Genomic DNA, 22,964 nt, shown 5'->3' on the forward strand with positions numbered 1-22,964 from the left:
TTGTGATTATATTCACTCAATACACAATTGTAAATGATATATAAGATACTGTAGTTTTAATTTAATTCATTATATTTTTATAATGATATGCAACAACAAATAAATTAATATTCTAAAAAAAAACTTTTTGCTTGATTTTTTTTAAATATAAATTTATCTTCATGTTAGTTAAAAATAATCGTTGACATAAATATATAAATTTAAAACTAGTAACTACGTACATGCAAAATTTCTAAAAGCATGTATGACAATTTTTGAATTAACTATTTTATAATTGTTCCTATATTGACTATAAAAAATTGGCACTATAACATAAAAATTCTACAGCAATTAGTTAAAAATCAAAACATTAAAAGCTTTTTAAAATAAAATATTTGAATTTATTATATTAACAATTTTCTGATTGATATTTAAGGCAAATTCTAATTATAAATTTTTAGCCATGAAAGTACATAAAAAATTTTTAATGTTAATTTTTATTTAATCAATTTGAATATTCGGAGTTTGTGGATCATGAGTTCTTAAATTAGTATAAACTGGGGCCTGTAGTAGGAATAAAAAAAAAATAATTATGAATGATTCATGAAATGTGCAAAAAAACTTACATGTGGCAAATAAATATTAAGTTTTAGACTCTTATTTATTCGTTGAGTATCAATATAAGTAAGTATCATACTTCAAAACTGATTCATCTAATCTTTTACCGTAGAGTAATTTTTTTTCATCATCGGATAATTCACTGAATTGCTTAGCTTCTCCCATTTTTTTTAATTTCCCTCCAACAGTTCCACCTTTAAGAACCTAAAAACCAAATATATTATTTTTTGCCTATTTTTATAAGCTTTTCAAGTTCAAAAATTTGATTATCTTATTCGTATTAAAATTTTAAAATTGATAAATATTAAATTTTGAAAAATTCAAGTAGAATTTCTTAAGAAGGGCAATACATGTAAAAAAAAAAAATCAATTTCAAGCTTCTCAAAAATATGCCTGGAAATTTTCAAACCAAAATGATCATTATTTATACATTAAAAACTCATGTAAGTGATTCGTCTTAACTCGGCGCTTGAGCGTGTGTCAAAGCTTTAAACGCGTTTTTCTCGAAATTACTTTTTTAAAATTTGCGCGCGGAATAACTTATAAAGTTCTCAACCGATTCCTATGAAATTTTTGACACTTTTTTTTATAGTAATAGCTTCTAGTTAGACCTCTAACATTCCAAAAAATTTTTCAAAAATTATTTTTGAACCCTTTTTAAAAAAAAAACAATCGAAAAGGGGTAAAAATCGAACTTTTTTTTCTGAGGTGTGCCAATTTACGATTTTTTGACTTTTTAATTTTTTTATTGGCTTAACTAGAAGATATATATTTTATGAACACGTACAAACTAATTTTTTAAATTTCCGATTAGGGTATGAGAAGTGAGAACGCCCCCTAATTGATGTTTTTTTCCGAGAGGTTCTCGGTAGATTCATTTTTACATCGGCCATTTTGAAAAAAAAATTTTTTTCTGTACTTCAATATATAATAAACAACCCTAAAACATTTCAAAATGATTCATTCATTCTTTTTCAGTTAAAAAAATCCTCAGAAAACGTTAAAAATTAAGGCGTTTACATGTATCGCCCCCCTCAATACATAGTAGCAACTAATAAAACAAATCATTTTGTTTTTATAAAGATATATCTTTTCAACAAAAAATTTAAGAATCATCCAAAGAGAAGTTAAAAATCAAAATTATTATAATATAATAATTTTTTTTCTTAACAAAATTACTACACACTTTCATAGTCGTAGATGAACCGATTTTTTTAATGTCCGGTGGAATATCGTAATCCTCATAGTATGTAGCTGCTGGAATATTCGATAAAATTGTTTTCCATGGCTTGAAGGTTCCAAAAGTAGAGATATATTGTCCGCCTAAAGTCCACAATCTAACTGTACGATCCACACTTCCACTAAAGAATATTTTGAATAAATTTTTTACAATTATATGCTATAAATAAATTAAGCTAGCATTTAATTACCTAATAATGAGCCTCGCATTAGGTATAAATTGAATAGAATTTATAGACATCGTATGTCCTCGAAAAGAAGATAAAAGCATGGGAAGTTTTTGATTACGAACTGCTCTTTTTGCTCGACCTAAGATATTATCTTTCCATAGAAAACAAAACTCTAACTTTAATTTAGCGATATTGACTTTGGAAGAAGATTTATTTAAATAATTTGTCAATAACCATACTTTAATATATCCCAGACAATGCCCTGTAGAATATAAATTTTTTTAAGTATAGCAATTCGCCAACTATTCAAATCATGCGTGTACTTTACCTGTTATTAAAAAATTGTTCTCTGGATCAGTAGACAGACTCAAACAAAAATCTTTATCATTATGAATCGCTGAAAAAGTTCCAAGTAATCCACCAGTCGGATGATGACTCCATCCTTGAATCTGTCCAGAATTCATAGATACTAACAAACTTCCAACATTAGGTATCATTGGCCTTGACGTAAGAAATAAAACAGCAAGTGCAGTTGTTTTCTTAAATTGTTCTTTTATATTAAAACTGTCTGTTTTTATATCCATTAATTCATATTGATTTCTTCTACAATCTATATAGCTAATTAAATTGTTAATTTTAACTATTTTATTGTTATTTTTTTTAATGTAAAATATTCTTTCACACATTGTATAATTTAAAAAAGCGATACAAGACGACACATACCCTTGAAATGAAACAATAGTCGATTTTTCTTTCAGATTTTCTTTTTTTGAAGCTTGGGATCTTTTTCAAAAATAATTATAAGAAAGTTTGATTCATTACCAAGAAACTATCTTTTCAAATGATTTTTTATTTTCGAAAAAAAATTTTTTCCTGAATTATTTTAGAAGGTGCTCCATTTTGCCCCCAAAAAAATAAAAACGTTTTTTTGGCGGTAACTAAAAAGTTTTGTTATTTATTCCGGAAACAACTAAGAAAAAGATTCAGCGTATTTTAGTCCCCACACCGAAAAAAAATGTAACATGAATCAAGAGAAAAATTTCTTGAACCAAGAAAATTATTTTATAGAATTGCGTATAAATCAGAACAAAAATTCTGAAATTGAGTAAAATTTTCTTAAACAAAGATGTCACGGGGCTCCTTCATTACCCGTTGAAGGTCCTCACCCTAACCGTGGTTATAGTTATCGACGGATCACAGAGCGCTGTGGTCTAGGATGCTCGCGCAGTAAAAATAAAATTTACATAAGTTCCGGGGCCTAGAAAATAAGTGTTCCGCGGGTGGGGATAATCCCACACGAGGGACGAGTGAAGTTGCCGAACGGAAAAACGACATTATGAAGCCGGAGCCCGAGCAACCAATACGAGATTTTGGAAATACCAGATAAAATATTGCTAAATATCCCGAGCTGCGACGCAGTGAACCCGAGTACCGAGAACACCGTGATTTTGGCTGACAAGGTTACCTCTATTAGAAGTCAACGAGAACAACAAAGAGAGCCAAACTCAAGAGAAGAAATCGTCAAAAGTTCTCAGGTACAAAATAAAGTTTAACCTCGGGAAATTATTGCGTCGTCCCCGGAAACTCTAGGCACAGGCCAGGTTCCGTCTTCCAATCACCCTACTTGATTAGTTAATTAATTATTCGAATTTAATTAAAACATCTAAATTATAAGTCGAGGTTAAAATTAGTTAAAATAAAATTTGAACAAATAGAAAATTCAAATTTAAAAATAAAAGAGGTTAAATTTAGAACTAAAATTATTATAAAATTGGTCAAATAAATTTAAATTAAAATTTATAAATCAGAAATTTTGATATCGACTATTTTGAGTTAACTGCGTCATTTATAAGCGATATTCTGTCGATTAAATTATTACAAATTAGAAATTAAAATAAAACTAAAGGAAACTAAAATTAGAAAATTGTCCAAGTTAGATTAAAATTGACCAATAAAATCAACAAGTAAAAATGAATTAAAATTTAAATTAAAATTAATAATTAAAATTTACTTTTGGAAAATTATCAAAAATTATAAAATAAAATTATCATAGACACAAATTCCTTAAATTTGAATATTAAAATTGTAAGCAGTAAATTAATTTATAAAACAAAATCACAATAGAAAATTATCAACAAAAGAAAATTTGTTCAATAAACTTCGATAAATAAATTTGTCAAATTACAGTACGATGATTTCAAAAATAATCAATATAAAATTTAGCCTTGGGAAATTTTTACCAAGTCGAAGAAATTTTTATAAGTCTCAAATCTTGACTGGAATTCAAAATAGACATAAGCTGATTATTCAGGCAGTTTGAATTCGAGTACATTTTAATTAATCTAACATTTTGGTTGAATAAACGCTACTGTGATATTATTAATTAAGCAACCACAATTCAATAAACTTATTTATCGAAGTCAAGTTAGGGACTGGGAAATTTGATTCCCAGGAAGAAATGTTGTAAAAAGTATTATGGATTTTAAAATGATTGTAAATTAGAGCCAAGTGTGTATTGGATAAATTGTTTTATTGAGAATCGTGTGTGTCCGTGTGGAAAACATTTTACAGTATATACTCGTCGTTCACGGGCTGTCGAGGAGGTTAGGATTAGCAGGTTGTCGACTAGTGTCATGGTATCCTTTTCTGTCCTAGTCGACTTCAGGTTCCTTAGTCCCGTAGTGAGGGTCCTGTGGACAGCGAAAGGGCTAAGGACGGTATGAACCTTGAGCAGGGGTCCGGGCGACCACCCAGGGTCATATCTAGAGTCTTAGAGCGTGAGGGTCCTGTGGACAGCGCGACTTAGTTAGAAACTGCGGTATAGATGCTCCATATGAGGGTACCGTCAGGAATAGGAACTATGATAGAAACTGCGATATAGACGCTCTATATGAGGGTATCGCAAGAATAGCTACCACGATAGAAACTACGATATAGACGCTCCATAAGAGGGTATCGTAGGAATAAGCAACTTTTTTAAGTATGAGTGTGTGTGTGAGAATTGAATTAAGGTTTAACTATTGTCATATTGTTCAAATAAATTGATAATTAAAGTCAATTTTAATTGTTGTTATTTGTGTCAAATATTATAATTTCTCTCGACCCTGTGATATCTCTCTTGTTTGGACTGGTTCTGGAAACCGTGATAAAAATTCCAGCAGCGCCCTTAATTATAAATTCAAAATAAAGGGGTGACCAAGGGACGGTTCAAACCCGTTACAAAAAAAAGTTTCTCAATTTAAGAATTTTTTGACTCAAATCAAGAAGATAAGGTTCTTCAAAATTATTTACTTGATTCAAGTAAATTTTTTTTTCTGTACAAAAAGTTATTATTTCCTTAAGGACCCCGCTTTGCCCCCCTCCTCTCCCCTAATTCATATGTATGTCTGATAAATCACAAAAATTACACATTTTTATGACAAAAAAAAGTCACGTATTTTTTAAAAGTTTTATCGTTTTTTATACAAATAATTAATAATTATTATTTCTTAGGTATTTGTCGTCTATAATTAATGAATAGCAAATTTAATAGTATCCTAATATAAAATATTAACCTTGTGAATGGATTAATAATTTGATGCATTTTATGCGGCTGACCAGACTCTAAGTACCACAAAACAAGTTCACCATTTGCAGAAACAGTGACAAGAGTATTAGGAACTTTCATAACAACACAAGTAATACCATCAGTATGTTGTTGTTTCCAAATTTTTCGATAAATTCCTGTTTCAGTGTCGGCGAACTCTGTTATGTATTTGACATTTTGACCAGTGCAAAGAATTCGATTTTTAAGCCAAATTATCGCTGTAATTTTACTAAAAAATATTAAAATAAAAAAATTAATTCAAAGATGCTTCACTTGTATGTTTGTATGTTTGTAACCGACTCCTTTGGGCGCGTTTTTGACCCACTTTAAACGGCCAGATTTCGTTCAAACTTTGTAGATTTATCGAGGACCGATGACAATACACTAATTTGATAAAATTATTCCATTTTTCAATTTGCAAAATATGATTTTTGTTAATTTATATAATTTTTATCTATAGTCGATAAGGCAAGAATTTTAATTAATTTTTTTTTATAATTTTTCTCTATAGTCGATAAATCAGGAATTTTAATTCCCAACCATTATTTTTAATTGATTTATCTAATGTTAACAAATTTTCGAACATCAAAGAGAATTTTTAATTCAACAAAACAAATAATAGTTTAAAAAAACTAAAAAATCACGCTTTTATAAATAAACCAAACTAAAAAGTAAAAAATAAATAATAGTTTTAAAAAACTAAAAAATCACGCTTTTATAAATAAACCAAACTAAAAAGTAAAAAATAAATAATAGTTTTAAAAAACTAAAAAACACGCTTTTTATAGAAAACCAAACTAAAAAATAGACAATAAATTTAAACTAAGAATAGTGTTAAAAATTTCAATAAATATAAATTAATAATAGTGTGAATAAAAAAAAACTTATTTCATTTTAAAAAAGCGTGGGGTGCTTTTTAAGATATTATCAAAATGATAATCATTCTACTCAAATCTGTCAATAAAATATTTATAACTATTGACACCATGCACCCCACGCTTTTTTTAAAATGAAATAAGTTTTTTTTTATTCACACTATTGTTAATTTATATTTATTGAAATTTCTAACACTATTCTTAATTTAAATTTATTTTCTATTTTTTAGTTTGGTTTTCTATAAAAAGCGTGTTTTTTAATTTTTTAAAACTATTATTTATTTAACACTAAGAATCCATGACAATTTTATTTTATTATCCCGTTCGGCTCTTTGAAAGAAACCTGGAGAAATTTCCTTAATTAATTTGGCCCTAACTAAATTTGCCTGTTACTTAGAGGATCAGACGCAAATAAATAGGTAAATAGGATTTAAGTTAAGAAATATTCAAGCAATGAACGCAAACAATAGCTAAGAGGATTTAAGTCAGACAAGAAATTTCCAAAATGACTAAATAACAGAATTAAAATATTAAAATATTAATAAAATGTTTTGTAAAACTGCAAAGTTTAAAACCAAGTTAAAAATATTAATATTTTAAACAATTAATATATACATCTTAGTAATTAAATAAGTACGAAATATAAGTATAAAATTTAACAATTACAATAAATAAAGCATTAAGCCAAGGAAATACATGAGAGTATCCTAAATTTTAAAGAAGAAATATTCATATGTTTAAATAAAGAAATTAATACATATGCATGTATTTGTCCGCAGGTGGATGCGCTTCCGCCCTTGCGACTTTCAAATCATTCTGAAATCAGTCTGAAAAAATTCTGGAAACGTTATGGAATCATGATGGTTTCAGAGTGGTTTTGTGCCTATTTTCCAGCATGAAACCAGAGTCAACCCAGACTAAAGCCAGAGTGGAATCAAAGTAAACTCAGAATTAAATTAAAGTGGAACCAGAGTGAACCCAGACTAAAGCCAGAGTGGAATCAAATAAAAAACAACTGTTACGCTCGGGAATCGAATCTGGGACCTGACGCTTGAAAGACTAATTCTTTACCAGTTTACCGATGAGAATTACTTGAATATTAGGGTTTTTAAGGGGGATAGCCACTGTAAAATTTCGGAAAAAAAATTTTTTTTTTTTTTTCATTAAACTGAAGTTTATATATTCAAAATTATGTATTTCAAATTTTATAGAAAAATTCCGAATAGTTTTCGAGTTATAGTCATTTTTATAAGAGCGCGTCGATTGACCGTTTTACGCGCGGCGCTTCGACGAAAACGTCGCCTGCTCGCTCCGTCTTTGATTCGTACGGGTTGGCGATTGTTTTCCCTCACGATTGTCAACCGTTACAATTATTTGACTTTTAACGTATATTTTTTCTTATTGTTGAGATACTGTACCTCATAGTTTAGTTGTTTTGTATGAATACACACTCGTTCTTTAATTTATTGAGTTTCTTAGTGTACTCGTTATTGTTTACTTACTTATTTTTTTAAATCTTCTGATCTTTTTTTTTTTGTTTATTTAACAAAAAAATTTGTTAAATAATGGATCGTAAACAAAGTAAAGTTATTAAAAACGAAAGAAAACTGCCAAACGACAGGAAAAATTTAATCGACCGCTCAACAGATATGAAACTGAAAAAATACTGGCTCTCAACGACGTGATAGTGCTTCCAAGAGGAAATTATCACAAAAATCTGATTGTACAATTGATTCGAGTATTAGCTACAAAATTATAAATTTTTTTCGATATTTAATTTACTAAGTGGCTGTGTATCGTGTAAAAAGTGTGGTGGTGATGTAAACTTTACTGAGACAAGTATTCGAGGATTAGGTTTTAAACTAGTTGTGAATTGCAAAAAATGTGATCCAGTTTTGATAAATTCATGTCCACTCATCAAGAATGCGTATGAAATTAATCGCCGTTTCATCTTTGCAATGCGGATAATTAGTATTGGGTTATCTGGAGCTGAAAGATTTTGTGCTTTCATGGATTTACCACGACCAATGTTCCATAGCTTTTACGATCGTCTGGTCACACAAATCAGAAATGCAGCTAGAAACTGTTGTGATTTAGTGTTGAAAAAAGCTGCTAAAGAAGAAATCCAAGAAACCTGCAAGCATTTAAAATCCAATGACATTCCTGGAATTTCTGTCTCCGGTGACGGTAGTTGGAAGAAAAGAGGGTTTAAATCTTCATTTGGTATATCTTCTCTAATTGGTTACTTCACTGGCAAAATCGTAGATGTAAGTATGAAATCCAGTTATTGTAAGATGTGTGCGCTAATGAGCTCAAAAAAAGGAACAGCTGAATACGATCAATTTATGCAAGACCATGCTCTAGACTGTCCAATAAACCATGAAAATTCTTCTGGACAAATGGAGGTAGATGGAATAAAAGAGATGTTTATGCGATCAGAGTTATTACATAACGTTAAGTATGTAAACTATATAGGTGATGGTGACACTAAAACGTATAAAAATATTTGTGATGCTAAACCGTATGGGGACATGGTGAAGATAAAAAAAAAGGAATGTATTAATCACGTGCAAAAACGAATGGGCAGTCGACTAAGGGCTTTGAAGAAGCAACGAACTAACAAGAAGACAAAAACAGGAAAAGAAGAAAATACACAGAAAAGTTTAGGTGGGAAAGGTCGATTAACGGACAAAGCAATTAATGAATTTACAAAGTATTATGGTTTAGCAATCAGACGTCATTCTAATGATGTTGATGAGATGTATAATGCTATTTGGCAAACATTTTATCACAAGTTTTCATCACCCGAAGATCCGCAGCATTTTCTTTGTCCTGAAGGTGCAAATTCGTGGTGTCAATTTCAAAAAGCTGTGGCAACAAATACTTTGGACTCATTAGTTGAAAAACCACCACTTCCTGCAGATATTGCGGAAGCTTTAATACCGATTTATGAAGATCTATCGAATCCAGAGTTATTGGAACGATGTGTCGGTGGGTTTACACAAAATAATAATGAAAGCTTCAATGCATTAGTGTGGCAGCTCGCCCCAAAAACAAATTCTTCTTGTTCCCTTATTGTTGAAATAGCTTTATATATTTCAACAATTACATTCAATGATGGGGCTCTAGCAACTCTGAAGATATTAGAGAATCTCGATGTTAAAGTAGGACCAACACTCTACTCATACTGCGCTGAGCGCGACGCTACTCGGGTTAAAGCTGCTGAAAGCCGCATGGAAACGGCCAGTAAAAAAATAAAAAAGTCAAGGTCAATACTAAAGATAAGGAGGAAGAACCCTCATATGGCCCAGGACTTGATAGTTTGATGTGAGTATGAATATTTTGTGAAAGACTAGATTTTAAAGTTGCGAGAATCTTCTTAAAACTTTACTCGCGTTTTTCTCAAAACGACTTTTTTCAAACTTTCCGGTACTGTAACTTTCGTAAATATGAACCGATTCTCAATTTTTTTGTTTCCCCGTATTCGTCTACTTAGTGGCTATCGTCGCACGTAGGGGATTTTGAAAATTTTAATTTTTAAGATTTTTAAGGCTGTTTGAGTCCAAAAAATGAGGAAAAAGACGAAAAAATTTTCAATATGGCGCCATTTTTTCTCAAATCAAAATTTTCAAAATCCCCTACGTGCGACGATAGCGACATTCCTATAGATTAAAATGCCGTTTGGTTTTTTTGTTTCAGATAATCCGTTTTTGAGTTACAGTACCGGCAATGGAGGGGGAAATTTTTTTGGTGCTCTACAAAAATGTTTATAACTTTGTGATAACAAAATATTTTTGAATAAAAATTTAGGAGAATTATCCTCAACATATACTTTATAAAACAAAAAAAAACCCGATCCCCAAATTCCTTTATTATCCTAGTAAAAAAAATTCCCGAAAATTGCCTATTTTTTCCAGCGTCACAGTGGCTATCCCCCTTAACAAGTACAAGTAATGCAAATCGTATACACGATCAATGCGTAATGAACAAAATTTTTTATTTCGTTTGTAAATTATTAATTATCAATATACACTGATAAAAAGATGTATTAACTATTAATAAATTAATTTATTCGAAGACAATTATTTAATTGGTTAAATTTTAATAATTTAAAATTAAAATAATTTAAAATTTAGCTCGATCAAATATTAAAAACAAATACATGTAATGACATATAGTTATATATAAATTATATGTAATTATATGTAGTTATATAAAAATTATATATAATCTTAAAAACAAATGTATGTAGTGACGTACAGTTATATATAAATTATTTGCAATTATATATAGCTTTATATAATTACATATAATCTTAAAAACAAACATATGTAAAGACATATAGTTATATATAAATTATATGAAATCATATAAAGATTATATATGGTTCTATAGAATTATATATAATTTTTTTTTCCCGGGATCAAACTGATCCCTATGTGAATTTCTAGTATTTTCAAAATAAAATCTTTTTAAGTCATACAAAAATTCATAACATTTAAAAATTTTTAAATAGGGAACCAATTAATAATGTATAATACTAAATTCACCTGTTGACTTCATAATTTAATATAATAAAGATAAAAATAGACCTTTAACTAATTGAAAGTATTTTCAAATTACAAAATTTGTTATCTCTTATTTTGTAGAATGAAATGGTTGTTAATTATGTAGTCGAAAAATGCTATATGATTATCAATTTATTAACCATTTGTCGTCTAACTGTTAATATAATTAGGTAAATTATGAAAACTCAATACACTACACTCGTGTTAAAGTTATCATAAATATACCAATGACAAAATTGAGAATTATTCGAATTTACTCTGAAAAGCGCTAAACCCACGTTGAAAACATTATCAAGACATTCTGAAAACACTCTAGTTTCATTTTGAATTCACTTTAGTTTCATTTTGAATTCACTCTGAGATTACTCTGAATTCACTCTGGGATCACTCTGGATTCACTGTGATTTGACTCTGGAAAAAAGGCACAAAACCACTCTGGATCCACACTGGTTTCAATATGATTTCACTCTGACTCTGAATACAGAGTGATTCCAGAGTGAGGTGAAGGTTGCAAGGGCGTGGTAAAGTATAAATTATAAATAATCGAATAACCATTAAACCATAGTCATTTAATAAATATTCTATTTTCTTTAAAATGCGCTATTGGTTCTATTTATGTTGAAGAATATTAAAAAAAAAAAAAAAAAAGAAGATTTACTACATTTGGATCCCTGAAAACTAAGCACTCCGTTGAGTACTTCGTTTTAGTCTCCTCCCACCCCTGATGGATAAAAATGGCTACTATTCTGGTTCAAAATTCCGAGTAAAGATCGTATTAACCTGACTTCTAAAAGTTCTTAAACTTAAGGGGGTATTCTAGTCTAAAAGCATGAATTTCAAGTAATTTTTTGAAGTGCCATAAAAAAAAGGCAATCAATATTTTCACGATACATTTTTTTATAAGTTATTTATTAACATTACAAGAATACAGAAAAAAAATAAAAAAAGTTGAAAATTTAAAAAATTAGCAGCTGATTTTTTCAAAGTGACGCGGTCTCAAAAAATTGGCACGTGACCATGCCCACAATTCTAACCCTCTTAGCAATTTGAAATAAAAAAATAAAAAAGATTATTAGCCTGGAGTAACAACGTCGCTATGACATAAACTAGGGAAAAGTTGAAAAAAAAAAACTAATTTTTTTGACTTTTTGGAATTTTTAAAAAATGCTAAAAATTGAAATTTGGAGATGACTGTAGTTCATGCCATAGCGACATTACTCTAGATTGATAATCTTTTTTATTTTTTTATTTAAGATTGCTAGGAGGGTTGGAATCGTCGGCATGGTCACGTGCCAATTTTTTGAAATTCCCCCACTTCATTAGCCGCTAATTTTTTGAATTTTCAACTTTTTTAATTTTTTTTTTTGTATTCTTGTAATATTAATACACGGAAAAAAGTAAACTGTAATAAATAACAGTCGATTTATAATAAGTAATGATCAACTACTAAAAATTACCACTTCAAACAGTAACATCATGATTTTACTATTCACATTGTAATATTTACAATTTAAACCTTACAATTTACTCTTTACATTGAAGAAGATACTATTTCAAACAGTAATATTCGCCATGTAAATGTCTAAAATGTTAAAGTATAATAATTAAGAATTCAGACTTTAATATTTATCATTTCGTACCTAAAAAATGATGTTATGATATGTAAAAAGTATAGAATAAAGTTAGTAAATTTCTAATACAAGCAACGTCAATATTTACAAAGTAAAATGGTAAATTTTAAACGCAACGCTAAAAATCAAACTGTAATTATTGACTTGCTTAGACTGGTAAAATGTATATTTTAAAAGTATAATTTTTACTGTTTGAAATATTAAATTCTCCCAGAGTGAGACCCCCTTCTCTTTCATCTGAGTTCCCCTTCTCTTCATAATATGGATTATATATTGAAATGGATATTTTTACTGTTTGAAACTGTAATTTTTAAAGATAAAAGAGTCGTTATTTACTATAGTGGCAACTAATTACTTATTTTGGATATTAAATTATAAATTGTGGCTTTTATACTTTCTACATTAAGTTCTGTAATATTTACATTTTTGCCACCCCGATGTCCGCTTTACTGTTTGAAACTATAAAAACTAACCGGAATCCGAGTGAATATTACAGTTTACTTTTTTCCGTGTAAATAACTTATTTTACGGCACTTTAAAAAATTACCTGAAATTCATGCTTCTAAACTAGAATTCTCCCTTAATAGAAATTATTTATCAGAGCCTTGATAACAATTATTTTATAACTGAAAAATTACCATCTCTGATTAATCATCATAGTTTTTAAACAAGTACCGGAACTATAGCTCCAAACTTTTACAGAACCATCTTTTGCACCAGTAGCTAATAATTGATTACAAGGATCGAAAGTTGCCGCACTGATTGGAATCGCTCTGAGTTTTCCTAGGTACATTTCAGTATGAGCATCTCTAATTACGTATATACAACGTCCTCGCCAAGGATCCCACATGATTATATAAGAATCTGACCCAGTAGTAATTACCTAATTAATTAAAAATAATCATAAATAGAAATTGTAAATGAAAAATTTATTTATATGTATTCGTTCTGAGTTCAACGCATGTATTCTCATTTTGCACGCCTCATAAACTAATCGTGTTGAGATAGTCCTCTTCTCTTAACATGTCAAAAAAAAGCAGTTTTCTCAAAACTAAAATCGATTTTTTTTTTTACTTATATCGCACTTACAAGATAATATGAGTGCACCTCCATCAAGTCAAATATTGTGTCAGGCACATAAAATATATTTCAATAACAATTATTTTGTTTAACATAGTAAATAATAACATTAAAAATAATCTTTCTTGGACATCAGTGTGTCTGTGTTTATGGATCCGTGTATGTGGCAGGGAAATTGTTCAAAAAAAATTATCGTACCGAAATAATTTTTTTTTTATCATCTAAAGTAGCACACTACAGGTTTTCTCAATCAATATGAGCGTTCAATTGACTATTTGATTGATTAACTGTCGTTAAATTATTATTTAAAAACAACTAAGATACGTCTGTGTACTTTCATAGTATTTTTTTCCTCGTCATAGAATTATGGCTCCACTAATAAACCATAGCAGAGTTTTCTGTTCTTTATTATTTTGTTTGTGTTTTATTTTAATCAATATTATTGTGAAAAATGAGATTATGAGGCGTGCACTTTTGGATTTTCCAAACTTTTTTTTCCCTCAACTTATTCATTTACATGATTCCGTCTTTTTGGGCGGAAAAAGCGTCTTTTAGAAAATTATATGCACAGAAAGAAAAATTTCTTGACTGGAGTAAAAAATTCTTTGCTCAAGAAAATTTCTGGATGACTGAAGGAAGACCGAAGTCGTGTTGGCCGAAGTAAAAGTTTTTCTTGAAATCAACAGATTCGGTAGAATCTGGCGCCAAGTTCCGTTCTCAAGCCAGACTACCGAGTGTGTATATACCGTAAGCAGAATCGTTTTTTGAGGTTACAAGTTTTTTTTCAAATTTAATTTGATTTTTTTTTTTATATGATATTTTATAATAGTAGTTCATGCTTTTTATTACGCGTATTACTTGATTATTAACAATTATCTTTATAATTTTTATTTAAAATTATTAAAAATAATCAGCACAAACTATAGCGACCCAGATTTTTAGATTTTAACTTTTTTCTTATGTAAAAAGCGGACGGCCAGAGACTAAATAATATAACGATGCATGCTAATCTTATGATAGATGGAAAACTACAGTGAAAAAAAGATATTTGACAGCTTGCAATTACACACGCCAGGCGGCGCAAGAATAACTTTTACATGAACTATAGCTTAAAGGGGATAGTTTGCCACCGGAAATGTATTAAATTAAAATTGTCAATTTTTATTATAATTACAAAAAAAACTGAAATCCGAACAAAAACAGTTTCACTGTAAAAAAATCGTGCCAAGTCCACGTTCATAAGACTATTAAGAAAAAAAAATTTTATTTCTTTACAAAAAGATATAAAATAAAAAATTAAAAAATCCAAGTAACCGATATGGTTGTATATGATTTTCGAAAATTAAAAAAAAATTTTTGTAAATTTAAAAATTAAAAGAAACAATTTTGGAACGTACTTGGTGTGCGTTATTGTGTACTTGAATTTTTTTTAAGTGCACTAGTAGATACAATTTAGGAATTTCATAAAAAGTGAAATATTTCGTAACTACGCACACTAAATACGTTCCAAAATTGTTTCTTTTAATTTTTAAATTTACAAAAATTTTTTTTTTAATTTTCGAAAATCATATACAACCATGTCGGTTACTTGGATTTTTTAATTTTTTATTTTATATCTTTTTGTAAAGAAATAAAATTTTTTTTTTCTTAATAGTCTTATGAACGTGGACTTGGCACGATTGTTTTACAGTGAAACTGTTTTTGTTCGGATTCTATTATTAGTGGAAGTAATTTTTTCTTAATTCAAATTATCATGAATACTTGATACAATAAATTTTTATATTTGATCAAGATTTTAAAATACTTTAGGGAAGCAGCTACTTCAGCTGACTTCTCTTGAATATTTGATACCCATTTTATATTATTTTAGCGTACAATTATACATATTGAATGAAAAAAAAAAATGATTCAACATTATTTGATCTTTCCATTTGACATGGTAGTCAATAAAAGTATTAATGAAAATTTACTATCAAGATATTTAATTTTTTGGAGCAAAAGAGAAATTTTCTGAAGACAAGAAAATTTACTTCTATCAAGAACTAAATTTTTTGGAGCAAGAAGCTGAATTTTCTCAAAACAAGAAGATTTTCTTGACTTAAATAAATTTTCTTATAAGTGAAATTTCTTGTGTAAAAAAAAATATTTTTTTTTGCTCAAGAAAATAATTAGGAAGAAAAATATTTTCTTGACTCAAGTGAAACTTTTTTTCTGTGTGTAATTAATCAAGGGTGAAGTTATTAAAATTTTCACCATTGACGCTAGTCCTATTGTCCTGAAAGCGAATATTAAATATACAAACTAATTGATTAACAATAATGCAAATACAAACCACTTCGAATAATGGATTATAAATAACACAAGTAATTTTTTTAGTATGACTTTCACCATCAGATTTATCTTTATCGATTTTTTTTTCACAAACTACTACAGCGATCATCATACTCGCTATAATTAATTGATGTGTAACAGGATTATAAACAGATGACAATGATGTATATTCACTAAGTTCACTGGGTAATTGGTTGTATGTCTAATTAAAAGTAATTTTTTTTTTTTAAAAGTAATGAAATGGAATGTAAAAAAAATATTCTTACTTGAATACAAATTTGAGTTTCAATGTCCCAAATTTTAATACATTTATCTTTTGACAATGTGTAAGCTTTGTCTGCTCTATTGTGTATTATAATCGCGCATATAGGTGATTGGTGTCCTTGAAATATAGCACTGGCTCTATCTGCTACAAAAGGATTCCAAGCGCGTATTAAACTGTCCGGACCACCAGTTAATAATAGTTCCTTTCCTGTAAATAAAGTTATTTATAGGTTTATGTATTATATACACTTATACACATAATTATTTAGAATGTGGTTCTTCAACCTTCATGAAAAGCGAAACATGATATTCCTAGAGGAACATTGAAATTATACTTCATTTTACTTCCCGTGATGTCGCAGAAAAATAAAGAAGTTTTAAAACATTTCGAGCATGAAATAAAAGCTTGATAACTTCTGTAATAATTTACTTGAGATACCCAATTACTATGAATATAATTGAATGCTGTGATTTTTAAGCCATTTATAGTTTTCTAAAAATTACAAGTTTATTTATTGATAGAATATGTCGCGTTACAGATGCCATAAGGGCGTATAAAAATTATACGCCCTTATGGAACCCGGGAACCATAAGGATGTATAATAAAAATTCTATTATTTTTTCCAAGTCCAAACAAAGTTTTTAGTTTGAAGAAAAAATTTTTTTTTGCATTTTTGCGCGTGTTATACAAAAATGCGTTGATTCCCGAAAAAAATTTTTTTTTTGGGAACCGACGTATTTTTTCATGAAATGTGAAAAATACAAAAAAAATTTTTTTCTATAGAAAAATTTTTTTTGGACAGAAAAAAAAAAAACAGAATTTTTATTATACGCCTTTATGACATCCCAGGTGGGTCCCGGGAGCCATAAGGACGCATGAAAAAAATTTTTTTCAAAAATCGACGTACTTTCATCCGAAATGTGCAGAAATGCAAAAAAAAAATTGTTCTCATAACTAAAAATTTTCTTGAACTTAAAAAAAAAATAGAATTTTTATTATACACCCTTATGGCATCTGAGGTGGGTACCGGGAGCCATAAGGGCGTATAAAATTTTTTTTAGCATTTCGGCACTTTTCGGACAAAACTACGTTGATTCCCGAAAAAAAAATTTTTATACGGCTTTATGGCTTTTCACCAGGACCTTTTGCCAGTATACGCCCTTATGGCGTCTGGAACACGATATAATTTTTTGATTACATTTTTAATAAGATCCAAGTATAGATGCATGATTTTTACCAATATTTTTTATTAGAATAATGTAAAAAAATTGAGAAATTGTAAATTTCACCTCGGTTTTTTGAAAGAAGAAAATGCTGAATATAATGCTTGATTAAACTGATTTTAAAAATATAGCATAAATTTTACAGTTTTTCTTAAAAATTGAAAATTGTAAAAAGGATATTCACGTGAGTTCATTGATAATTAAAAAAAAAAAAAAAAAAACAAAGTAGTTTTTTATGCTCTAAATTTCTTTTTTTTTTTTATAATTTTATGACAGTAACTTTAAAAATATTACTATAAGGTTTTAAACTTAATTTAAAATTTTCTTACTTTCATCCAAATAACATTATTTTATATTGAAAATAAATAAAAACTTTTTCTATAACTAGATATGAAATTTTTCAAAAAGTAAAAATTATTTTACACTAATCAATAGATTGAATGCCATTGAATCTAAAATCAACAATTTTTAAAAATTAAAATTTTTTAATAAAAACAATATACTTTAAGAGCACTTTCGTAATGAATCTCAAAAACGTCACAGTCAGCCCGTTGTTTGAAAGGATTATTGTCCATTCGATTAAATCTTATTACATTAATAGAGCCACTAGTGTCTCCCATTATTATGTAAGATTTATCTGATGAATTTTCACTGAAATAATAACTCATGCACACTACTGCAACTCGAAAACTGTGTATCTAAAATAAAGAATGTGATTTATTAATTTATCTATTGACATTAATTTTTTGTTTATTATTTTTCTACTTACTCGCATTCTTAATTCAAATTTATTAATTGTTGTATCATAAAATCGAAGTTCTCGTTCTGATGAAGCTACACAAATCATTCTTACGTCAGGCATTGCAATCATGTCTATTATCATTGTACGGGATACTTTTAACGAAACTACATGAGAAGTTATAATAAAAAATATTAATATTTTCAATCTTTTATGCTTATTCAGTGCTAGGAATTACTATTAATAGCCTTGACTTGTCGTTGATGAACAAAATCCGGTGACCAATAATTAATAGTACCATCTTTGCTTGCAGTTAGATAGCTACACGAACTCATTCTTAAAAATTCGTTTTGAATCGAAATATCTGTGTATAAAATTATTTTACAAATCGCATAAGGATGTCGACTTTTTATTAATTTTGGTGGATCAACTATTGGTAATTCTAGAGGTTGCGACTTCAAAGCAGCTGTTCCTTTTAATCGAAATTCTAACAAGAGATGAGATAAAAATTCATCCCATGTTATACTATCATCTCTTGAAGAATCGATTTTTTTAAATAACGCACCGAATTCTTTTTTAGAAATTGTGATGTTTAATATTTTTTTAAAAGCTGCTAATAGTTGACGCTCATACAATCTACCACCTTCAACTTCCTACAAAAAAAAATACATTATAAAACATTTAAAAAGGCACTGATACTGTAAGTGTCATCATTTTACCAAAAATTTATGATACAGTTTTAGCAAATTTTCTTCATTAAATTTGTCGTATATAGATTTTTTGCTAGAGAACTCTTCTAATTTTTTGTCTATACTAATATTACGTGTAATCAGATATAAAAGATTAGTTCAGTAGGAAAATTTGAAGAAATATTAGTAAAAATAATTATACCTTGAGTCTGATAATTTTATTATAAGAGAATCACTATTTTTTATTGTTTTTTCCATTTTTTAATAAATAAAAATTTTAAAAAAGCAATGAAAAAATAAACTTAAAAAATTATTCAATGACTAGCTGTCAATGAATAAAATATTTTTTCGTATGTTGAAAGTTGCTGTATTCATAGGATATCTAATATATTAGTGCGTAGCAATTGATTTCTTAGAATGATACTTAATCTTGAAATATTTTTCACAAAAACAAAAATATTATAATTCTATAATAAGCCACAAAAATTTCTTAAGTTTATTTTAATTGATTCAACTTAAATCAAGTTAATTTTATTAGAAGCGTAAATTGATTAAAAATTTTTATTCAAAAGTTGACAATGTTGAGTATTTTAGTCATATAGAATGATTTTGTAGAATTGAGGAGAAAGTAGCTTCATAATTTTGAACAGATCAATTTTTACGACTCGATATCTCCAGAATAGCTCAATTTCCATAAATTTTCATTCATCTTTTCTTATAATGCCTTGATCATTTTTTTGAACCAATATTAAAATTTCATATTTTAACATGGTCCTAATTTAGAGATATTTTTACGGTTTTTCAATATTCTTAAAAAAAATAAACTCGATTTTTTAAAAATAACTCTCATCAATACAATATTTAATCTCTAAACGTTTTGTATCAAGAATATAAATTCTTAATAGATTGTTGTTAAGTCAACAGTACTTCGCTTTATTTTCAAACAGTTATAAGTCATCATTCAATTTGTTTCTTGTATAAATTTATTAATTATTTTGAATGAATAACTGAAGTTCTTAAAACTTTTTTAAATCCCCACATAATAATCAACAAAAATATCAAAATTTTCATTGGCAATCTATTCAATTCTACTGATCGCTCTATTTAAAGCCTTTTGGGTCATGAATGTCAAGAGTAGACAAGAAATATAATATACTTCAAAAAAAAAATAAACTTTTCATTTCCAAACCTTTCTGTTCATCGACTGGACTGACTTGTAACACTATGTAATCTGTAATGTCTAACCAAAACCTTAATCACAATAAAACAACTTGAATAGTTGTTTGTATTTATTTATTTATTTATTTATTAATCTGGCAAGGAATTCTATCGAGGTGTAAAGACACCTGTGTATAGAACCAGTACAAAAATAACAATTTTATAATACATATATTTCTTACAGAATTTCCGTCGATAATACAATGCAAAGAGATAATAAGTACAAAAAGTAATAAATTTATAGAGAAATAAATACAAAATTATAAATAATTATCAGAAAAAGAAACATCCAATCAAAAACTCACATTTTCCATTACATTTTTTAAACATGTCAACCATTAAGGTTTTTTATCCAGTAACAACTTTTTTTTAACAATTTTTTACTATACAGTCTATAGTTTTCATATCAGCAGAGAGTTTGTTATAATATTTAATTGCTATATAATAAGCATTCTGTGTACTAATAGTTTTGTTTATTTTTGGTAGAACTAGTAACTTAGATCTTGTATTTGTATATTTTTCATAGAATAGGCTTTTACATTCTTGATAGTAGTAAGTTAATGCATTTATTATAAATGAGTCTCTTATTGTCAAGGGAATATTGTTGTAATTATTGATACATAGCTTTTTAATTATTTTATAATGAAGAGATGTGACAAGTTTAATTGAATTGTTATAGGCTCCTCCCCAAGCAACAATGCCATAGTTTGTTATGCTTTCAAACATTCCATGATAAATAGTTTTTAAAATAGAAGAATTAAGTACCTGGCTAAGCTTGTAAAAGAGGAAAGTGCAGTAGTTAAGCTTCTTAGATAATTCATAGGCATGTTTATCCCACTTCAAGTGCTTATCAAAATATACCCATAAATATTTACAATTATCAACTCTTAGTCAGAGGCTTACCATTTATTTGTAAATCGAACTTATTTGGAATTCTGTCTATGTAGCTTCCAAAGGTAATAAAAGTAGATTTTTCCACATTAAAAGATAATTGGTTTTCCCTGAGCCATATATCTATCTTATTAAGACAATCAGTTAATTTATATTGAACTGCATTCCAGTTATTTTCAGTACAAAAAATGGCTGTGTCATCGGCATAAGAAACTATAGCATTGCTTGGTATCACTTTAAAAATATCATTTATGTATAAGACTAATTAATTTGATTTATTTTTTCTTAGGTAAGTTAAGTAATACGATTTAATCACAACAATATATAATCATAATCAGATCTGAGATCTCGAAGGCTGCTCTATTCAATAAAAACAACAAAAATTATGTGTGTTATAGACCAAAAACAGAATTGCGGATTTAGTTAATTATCATTGTACTGAGTTAAATTACTTCGGTGGTTCACTCTCCTCATTTACACCTAATGTAAAAAACTTGTTACTACTTCATTAGGCTGTATTATAATACTATAGTTGTGCAATAATTTCTTATCTCTATATTTTTTGTAAGTTTATGCATAAAAAATGATGCTATTTAATTATTTAATAATTTAATCTTGATAATAAAAGCCTTATATGTATATAGCCGATCGGCGTTTATTCTATTTGAAATAAATAAATAAATAATACTTTCTAACATTAGCTATTCGTTTAGTTAATTAATTAACGGATATGTAGAGAATCATTTTCTACTGATTTCGTAATAATTTACTACTATAATTATTTCAGTTGCTTGATGTTGTATTAAAATAACACAAAACGTGGTAAAAGTTTACAACAATTTAACGTGTTAAATTATTGTCCACATACTCGTTAACTGATTAATTAAATTGAATTATTGTATGTGATAATTAACTGGTTGCATTTATAGATATTGAAAACAAATATATAATTTTTTGGATTTATCAACAGATTCGGTAGAATCTGGCGCCAAGTTCCGTTCTCAAGCCAGACTTCCGAGTGTGTATATACCGTAAGCAGAATCGTTTTTTGAGGTTACAAGTTTTTTTTCAAATTTAATTTGATTTTTTTTTTTTATATGATATTTTATAATAGTAGTTCATGCTTTTTATTACGCGTATTACTTGATTATTAACAATTATCTTTATAATTTCTATTTAAAATTATTAAAAATAATCAGCACAAACTATAGCGACCCAGATTTTTAGATTTTAACTTTTTTCTTATGTAAAAAGCGGACGGTCAGAGACTAAATAATATAACGATGCATGCTGATCTTATAATAGATGGGAAACTACAGTGAAAAAAAGATATTTGACAGCTTGCAATTACACACGCCAGGCGGCGCAAGAATAACTTTTACATGAATTATAGCTTAAAGGGGATAGTTTGCCACCGGAAATGTATTAAATTAAAATTGTCAATTTTTATTATAATTACAAAAAAACTGAAATCTGAACAAAAACAGTTTCACTGTAAAAAAATCGTGCCAAGTCCACGTTCATAAGACTATTAAGAAAAAAAAATTTTATTTCTTTACAAAAAGATATAAAATAAAAAATTAAAAATCCAAGTAACCGATATGGTTGTATATGATTTTCGAAAATTAAAAAAATTTTTGTAAATTTAAAAATTAAAAGAAACAATTTTTGAACGTACTTGGTGTGCGTTATTGTGTACTTCAATTTTTTTTAAGTGTCCTAGTAGATACAATTTAGGAATTTCATAAAAAGCGAAATATTTCGTAACTACACACACTAAATACATTCCAAAATTGTTTCTTTTAATTTTTTATTTGATATCTTTTTGTAAAGAAATAAATTTTTTTTTTTTTTAATAGTCT

At 27.9% G+C, this 22,964-nt stretch overlaps 2 protein-coding genes across 2 annotated transcripts; one reads left to right on the forward strand and one right to left on the reverse strand.

Moving 5' to 3' along the window:
• Window positions 1–299: 299 nt before the first annotated feature.
• Wdy (WD repeat-containing protein WDY) lies at window positions 300–22,647 on the reverse strand. Its single transcript, XM_074251122.1, has 13 exons — window positions 20,183–22,647; window positions 18,543–18,957; window positions 18,335–18,471; window positions 18,080–18,263; window positions 16,344–16,549; window positions 16,079–16,279; window positions 13,305–13,549; window positions 5,495–5,821; window positions 2,335–2,789; window positions 2,028–2,268; window positions 1,784–1,958; window positions 606–801; window positions 300–543 (listed from the first exon to the last, which is right to left on the reverse strand). The coding sequence occupies exons 1-12, from the start codon at window positions 20,192–20,194 to the stop codon at window positions 655–657; spliced, it is 2,745 nt and encodes a 914-aa protein (XP_074107223.1). The 5' UTR covers window positions 20,195–22,647; the 3' UTR covers window positions 300–543; window positions 606–654.
• Window positions 8,238–10,405, forward strand: LOC141532539 (uncharacterized). Its single transcript, XM_074250922.1, has 2 exons — window positions 8,238–9,794; window positions 10,167–10,405. The coding sequence occupies exon 1, from the start codon at window positions 8,426–8,428 to the stop codon at window positions 9,791–9,793; it is 1,368 nt and encodes a 455-aa protein (XP_074107023.1). The 5' UTR covers window positions 8,238–8,425; the 3' UTR covers window position 9,794; window positions 10,167–10,405.
• Window positions 22,648–22,964: the final 317 nt, after the last annotated feature.

This window comes from Cotesia typhae, unplaced genomic scaffold (assembly GCF_013202065.1).
Source record: "Cotesia typhae breed Kobodo isofemale line unplaced genomic scaffold, CoteBio_Ctyphae contig_65, whole genome shotgun sequence".
In the NCBI taxonomy this organism is placed as follows: domain Eukaryota; kingdom Metazoa; phylum Arthropoda; class Insecta; order Hymenoptera; family Braconidae; genus Cotesia; species Cotesia typhae.